Consider the following 6,926-nt stretch of genomic DNA (forward strand, 5'->3'; position numbering starts at 1 on the left):
GAAATAATTTTTCTGACACATAAATAAGAACTCTCAAGGCTTTAGAAATCTGCTGAAAGAAAGAGAAAGAATTAGATCAGTGTTGCTACCCATGTGAGTGTCCTCTTGTCCATTCCCAATGCATACAGCAGTGTCCAGGTACTCTCCACATGTTTACATGTAGAAGGACAGAGCTCATATTCTATGAACTTATCACCTGCTCCCACTGATTACCACAGGTCCAGTGCTTGTCCTCTGAAGGACACGTCACCTCCATTGTGGACATGGTACAAATTATACTGACCCGAAATGAGAATTGTCTGAAATATGACCTTAATTCAACAATAATGACAATGTGTGCTCACATTTCTGAGTGTTAATTGATGCACTGCAAGTATTTTAAGAACTAGTCATCTTCAAAATATCTATTATAATGCTGCAAAACATTTTATTTAGAACTTATTAACATGGCAAGAAAGGAGGGTCACTCAAATTTCACAACCAGTGAAACAGGCCAACTTTCATTAAACCCCACGGGGTTGGAAACTTCACACCAATAAATCCCAGCATCTTCCCTCTTCACAGGGTTTATGGTGAGGCTTTGGTGATCTTTAGATATCTTCATGTGCTCTTTGAGCTCAAGATTCATGCCCTGGAACAACCAGTGGATGAAGAGTGCATTTGTGTGGCAAGTCAAAACCACACTGTCCTTATTCTCTGTGACTGTGGTGTTGCTGGCTTCCAGGGAGACCACCAATTCAGGCTCTGTAGAGAAACAGAGAATGCAGCTGTTTAAGAATGTTCTTGATACATGGAGCCACATGACTTACTCAGATCTCAGCAACTCACAGACCACAGTGAGCTATGTAATGTCCACAAGAGTATGTTCCCAACATTTACAGAAGGAAAATTGTCTAAGTTCAGGTGAAATTATGTAAGGAGAGATCTGAAGCTAGCTCTGGCCCCATACAATCCCAGTATGATTCCATTCATATATTCCTTCAGTCATCTGTGTTAGCCACTCACAAAAACCCTTCCCAGCCCATACATGCAATAACCTCATCATTGGATAGAATTTTTTCACTCATGAGCTTTTATTGATCTTTTCCTAGAATTTCTTTTTTCTTTTTTTCACAAAACATCAGGTTTCAGTCGTTAGTTAAACTTTTATACACGTTGTGCAAAGCAGGCTTACCACCATGTTTATTCCTGGAGCCAAGGAAGTTTACAGTAAGTGGACAAGTATTTAGCTTTTGTTAAATAATTTATTAGGCAATAAAGACCGTTCAATGGAGAAAAGTCACTATTTTCAACAAACAGGTTGCACAGCAATATCTGCATGCAGACAAGTGACATGGGTCATTTTCTGACACCACACACACAAATTCAGTCAAAAAGATGAAATGCTAAAGGTTACACCTAAAACTAAAAAATGCTTCGAGAAAGGATAGGGAGAAGAATTATGACATTGATTTGGCAATGAATTTTATAAATATGACACTAAGAACAAAGGTTAGAAAATAGACAATTGGGATATGGTCAAAATGAAAAATTTTTCTTCATCAAAAACACAAGTTGAAATGTGTCCTATGAAATGGGAGAAAATAGTTTGCAAATCATATGGCAAATAAAATGTTAATATCTAGAACATATAAAATGTCATGTACAAGTCAACAGTCACCACAAAATCACATATAAACTAACTTAGAAATGAACAAAACACTTCAATAGACATTTCCCCGGAGAATATAAACAACAGGCCAAAAGTCACAGAAGAAGTGCTCAACACCACTATTATTTACAAATGTAAGTCAAAACTCTCCAGGTTGACTTAGTTGCTTGTGATGTTGGGTGTGGTTAACTTTCCTCTGCAGGTAAAACAATAAAAATAGCCCTGTTTAGTACCTTCTGTCTCTCCAAAAGCCAATCAGAGTTGTCTCCTCTCACATCTCAGTCAACTTGAGTCTTTGAAAGAACCCAGGAGGCCTGTGCATCACTTGAAAATGCATGGGAATGTGGGTCCTGAAATAATGTATGACCTTCAGCTATATATCTGGGAAAAAGTACAGACTTTCTCAGGTGTCATTTAAGCATCAGTGTTTGGGTAAGGAAAGACATAAGACTGGGAGTCAGATACACCCCAGTAATTCTGGTTCTTCACAGGCCACCTGACTGCCTGGTTGACAAGAAGTGTTTCTTTCCAGCTGCACAGACTTCCCTCAGCCACCTAAATTGTGTTTCTAACAGGCACCATCGCCCAGGATATCCCAGAGGCTAGGTTTGTGCAGAAATAACACATAGCACCCATGGGCAAGTCAGTTGTCAGTTGATTACTCAGGCCTCTGGGCCAAGAGGTATGTCAAGTCTTTCAAGGTGAGTGTGACTCAAATGAGTCAGGATAGGCCACCTGAGCAGGATAGCTGTACAGGAACTCTGTTACTGCAGATAATTTGGTTCTAAAGCAAAAATACATTTTTTCTTTTTTTATCCACTGCATGGACCAAAGTGTATTTCCATTAGCTGAGGATACCTAACACAAAAAGGATTTGCACCAATTTATTGAGAGAGAATCCCCTGGGCTGATCCTTGGTGAATGAGGACCTTCCAGGAGCATCTTTTTTGTTTTTCTCAGTTTTTTTTTTTCTGGTGATGCTGACTTTTTCTGAACCTAAGTCCCCAGGGAAAGGCAGCTATATCCAAGAACATTGTCTAACTGTGTTTTCCACACAAAGACCCAGATGATACTGAGTTTCAGTTTTGCCAAGATGTGGCTCTTGGGCCTAAGCCCCAACTGGTAATCAGCACTGGAGCCTTGTGACTTGGGCACCTGTTAAACCATTACACACTCAGCCTTTCCCAGGATGGTAACCCCAAGCTAGCACAGGCTCATGAGTCTCCCTGAAGTCAAGATCCCTGGGACAGTGTTCTGGAGAGTGGTTTCTAAACTGAGCTTGGGAAGAATTTCAGGTGGCCTGTCAGACCATACTCTGACTAGTACATCAGGGTCATTCTCAGGGTCAAGTTCTTAGGCACGTGCTCAGGATGCTTAATTAAGACAAGTCTCATTCTTCTGAGTTACTTCCATCTTAGTAATACCGTTGTCTGCTTCGAATGTCTACACGGCTGGAATTTGGGAAGGTGACTGAGATATAAGAAAGCTTGTCTACACTCTGTGTATTCCTACATTAAAGGTCAAATGCCTACCTGAAACAAAATACAGAAGGGGATGCAGGCAGGATTATCAGTCCCGTGTATGAAGCAGAAATCACCCCACCCAACACCAGCAGGTCAGAGAGCAATCACTCACCATATACAGTAAGCCTTCCAAATCCTATTTCTTTTCTTGAATTTGTAAGGTAGACTAATATAGTGTACTTTCCTGCATCAGCTTTGGTGACCTTCTTTATCAGCAGGGACCCATCTTGTTTTAATACTACTCTTCCAAATGCAGGATCTAATAAATGCATTCTTGGCTTTTCTGAAAGAAATGCTATTATATTATTTTTGTTTGCACCTTCACCCTTGTACCACAGGAGACTTGCATGATTAGGAGGCTTATTGTGGATACGTAGAATCACGTCTTTCCCTTCAGCAGCATAGGTAGACACAATAGCAAGTTGAGCTGTAGTGGGCTGGCACCAGAAGTTGAAGAGTGAGGCTAGAAAATAAGAAAAAAATCTATGTTTGTATGCAAGTGTTGTGAAGAAAAGACGAGGCCCTGAATCCTGAGCAGGTCTCTTTATCTCCCAGCCTGTGTGTGTGTGTGTGTGTGTGTGTGTGTGTGTGTGTGTGTCCCATGGTCAAGGTCAACAGCATGACCCCCATTACTTGAGCGCCTCTGAAACTGTTATCTGTTTCAGATACTCATTTCCAGGTGTTTTCCTGTTTCCCCCCTCACTGTGCTCAGACTCTTTCTGACACTCAGGGCATCTTTGAAAACACCTTTCCTGACTACCTTCTCTAAAGATCCTCTGTCTCCACTTTTAGATCAGACCCTGCTCTGCATTTTAGATGGCTCTTGTAGTAACTGGTATCACATCTAGATCCTTCATTTTCCCTCTTTCCTCCATAGAACATGGGGTCAATGAAAGCAGGGCCTCATTTGATCTTGGACCTCCAGTAACTTCAGCAGGCTGCAAGTACTTGAAGTTGAGTGAATGAGAAATTCCAGGCTTATCCCTTCCAGGATGCATGCAACCATTTCTGAGGTTGGTGGTAAAGACCATGTCCAGCACTCCTGGAAACGTTTTTTTTCCAGTGTTTCATGACATAAACTATTATTATTATTATTATTATTATTATTATTATTATTATTATTAATCTGTTTTTATAATTCAATAGTCAATGACAAATAATAGCAAATAAATAGCAATTGTGGTTTTCCTGCCTCTCAGCACTTCCAGCTTATGAGATTTTTCTCTCACTGAGCCCCTTCCTCATCCTACTCTGCTCCTTTGTCCCTCACCCTCACTTCCAAATAGAAGCCTTTCCTCTTTTTTCAGAACACTGGTCTCTTCAGCAAATCCCAGCCAGTCTGTGTGTCAAATTCTTAGTGTACCCCAAGAAATTGTCTCCTACTTACCAGCCACCAGGAGCTTTTGCCAGTGGACAAGTCTTGTGTGGGTAGAGACTGACAGGGGCCCCATGGTGTCTGCTGTCTCCCCCATAACCGTGTCTTTGAGAAAAAAACTGAGATTCATTGAGGTTCATAGGCACCTTTATCCAGAATGGTGCAGTGCACTGTGTCCTACCTGTACACTGAGCTTTATTGTGGGGCATGTTTACTATTCTTGTCATGTGAGCTGGGGGCAGGGTGTGTGTGCAGGAACCTCCCACTCTATGCCCTCATTCTGCATCCCTTATCACTTCTAACCAGTACTGCCTTTCTATAATTGGGTTCCCTGGGAACTCCTGAGATCTCTCAATATCACACATATACACAGGCCTATAAACACTCACTATCATTCACTCTCATGCTGCAGTTGGAAAGCAGAAGCCAGTGTTGTCAGGATTTTGGGCATTCTCCACAGCTACCTGTCAGGGGCACATTGACCTTTCCCACAGTTTCTTTCTATCACATTTGAATTTTCCCTTCAGAGCAGCAGTTCTCGAGCTAAGACAGAAAAAAATGTCACCATGGCTGGTGTAGCTCAGTGTATTGAGCTCAGGTTGTGAATGAAAGTGTTGCCAGTTCAATTCCCAGTGAGGGCATACGCTTAGGCCCCTGGGGGGCCATATGAGAGGCAACCACATATTGATGTTTTCCTCTTCTTCTCTCTCTCTCTCTTCCTCTTCCTCTAACAGTAATAAATAAAATATTTATTGAAAGAAGAGAAACCTACCACAGATATGTCACCACTGCCACTGCTACCACACATCAGATCACCTGTGAAACTTTGGAAATATCACAAAGCCCAGGTGAAACATTAAACATGTAACTTCAGCAGCTGTCCCCACTACTGTGGGTGCCAATGCAACATGGGATCTCTTGACACAAAGATAGAACCACTTTCTCCTGCTCTTCTGTGGACAGGGGAAGACTCCAGGTTTTTGTTAAACTGCAAATTCTGAAATGGCAGGGGTGCAGTGGATCAGAGACTCTACATCTAATAAGCTCTCAGGGAAGGTTGCTCTTACTGCCCTGTAGGGTACACTTGCTATAGCAAGGCTGATCTGAAAGGATGAGCCACTTAATCCCCCATTGGCCTGTGTGGTGACTTGGTCTTGGGTCTGTCTTCACCTCAGAAACATACCCAGATGTCATCAAAACTGAGGATTATTTTTGCTTGTAACAAAGAAACCCAGCTGGAATCCTCTTCTTCATGTTCTTAATTGCTCTGTGTGGGTTTTGTTACCTCCAAGCGGGAATGTCACAGATATGAATTTGAGAATGAGAAGAGGTCAAGCATGGAGATAATGGTATAGGAGGCCTGTCTTCTATCTCAGGCTGTCAGCAGACTGAATGTTGCTTCCAGGGAGAAAGACTCAAGAGCAGATTTCTCAGCAGGACATGCAGTTTTGGGTGTGAAGTGGGGGATGTCCTGAGTGTCCCAGAAAGAAGAGACTGTAGTGAAAAGTCAGGCGCCTCTGAGCTTACTGTTCCTCACAGGGCAATTTCAGATAGACCATTTCTCTCCATGTCTATTTGTTTGACCTGTCCTTGAGCTGTTGCTGACTGTTGGAACAATTTCTGATTTCTGCCTCAGAGGCTTTCTGGTGGCCAACTCACCTTGCCATGGATGATGCCAGGATACAGAGCAACACAGAAACCTCTGAGGAACAAGGTGCTCCCAGGACCTGTCAAATTAAGAAACGTCAAAAGCTTGAAGCAATATAGTGAATTTATCGGAGTAAAACTGACCTCACGTGCCTTGCAGAAAGAACTCAAATCCTTTGAAGAAAGATGCCTTTGCAGCTCATTTTGTACATTATAATCAAAGTACAAAGTGAAAACCTTGCATAGAATTCATTAGGAGGTGAGAGATAACATAGAAGGGAAATCTCCAGAATTGAAAAAAAAACACAAAAGGGAGAAATATATCTTTTACATTGATGAGTACAATAAAATGAACTTTTACAAGACACAGAGGAGGTACAGGGCACCAGATAACATTAACAGTCTGTGGTCTCATGCACTTAGTCCAAAGGAAATCACTCTAATGTCCCAAAGTTATCTTCTCCAAGATGGACCCCCTGACCCCCCAAAAAAAGATCAGAGCTCACTCAAGCTAAAGACTTACATTTCCTAAGGAAAACATATGCCTTGGATGTGACAACCTGTCATTACCTGCCCACCTAGAAATTTCTGAACAGACTATCCTGTGATGCTTGTCAGGCCTTCCACATGGCCCACTGAGCTTGACAGGTTGCTGCACAGCTCCTTTTTTGGTAACAGTTTCTAGAAGTAGCAGGTGGCACAGAGAAGTCAGCAGGGTGGGCCCAAGGAA

General features: G+C 42.1%; 1 protein-coding gene across 1 annotated transcript; it reads right to left on the minus strand.

Annotated features, from left to right (window-relative positions):
* Positions 1-422: 422 nt before the first annotated feature.
* LOC119053265 (carcinoembryonic antigen-related cell adhesion molecule 21-like) lies at positions 423-4,722 on the minus strand. Its single transcript, XM_037150740.2, has 3 exons — positions 4,562-4,722; positions 3,287-3,637; positions 423-744 (listed from the first exon to the last, which is right to left on the minus strand). The coding sequence occupies exons 1-3, from the start codon at positions 4,677-4,679 to the stop codon at positions 464-466; spliced, it is 750 nt and encodes a 249-aa protein (XP_037006635.2). The 5' UTR covers positions 4,680-4,722; the 3' UTR covers positions 423-463.
* Between the last annotated feature and the right edge of the window lie 2,204 nt (positions 4,723-6,926).

This window comes from Artibeus jamaicensis, unplaced genomic scaffold (assembly GCF_021234435.1).
Source record: "Artibeus jamaicensis isolate MK-2021 breed Jamaican fruit bat unplaced genomic scaffold, CSHL_Jam_final scaffold_11, whole genome shotgun sequence".
Lineage (NCBI taxonomy): Eukaryota > Metazoa > Chordata > Mammalia > Chiroptera > Phyllostomidae > Artibeus > Artibeus jamaicensis.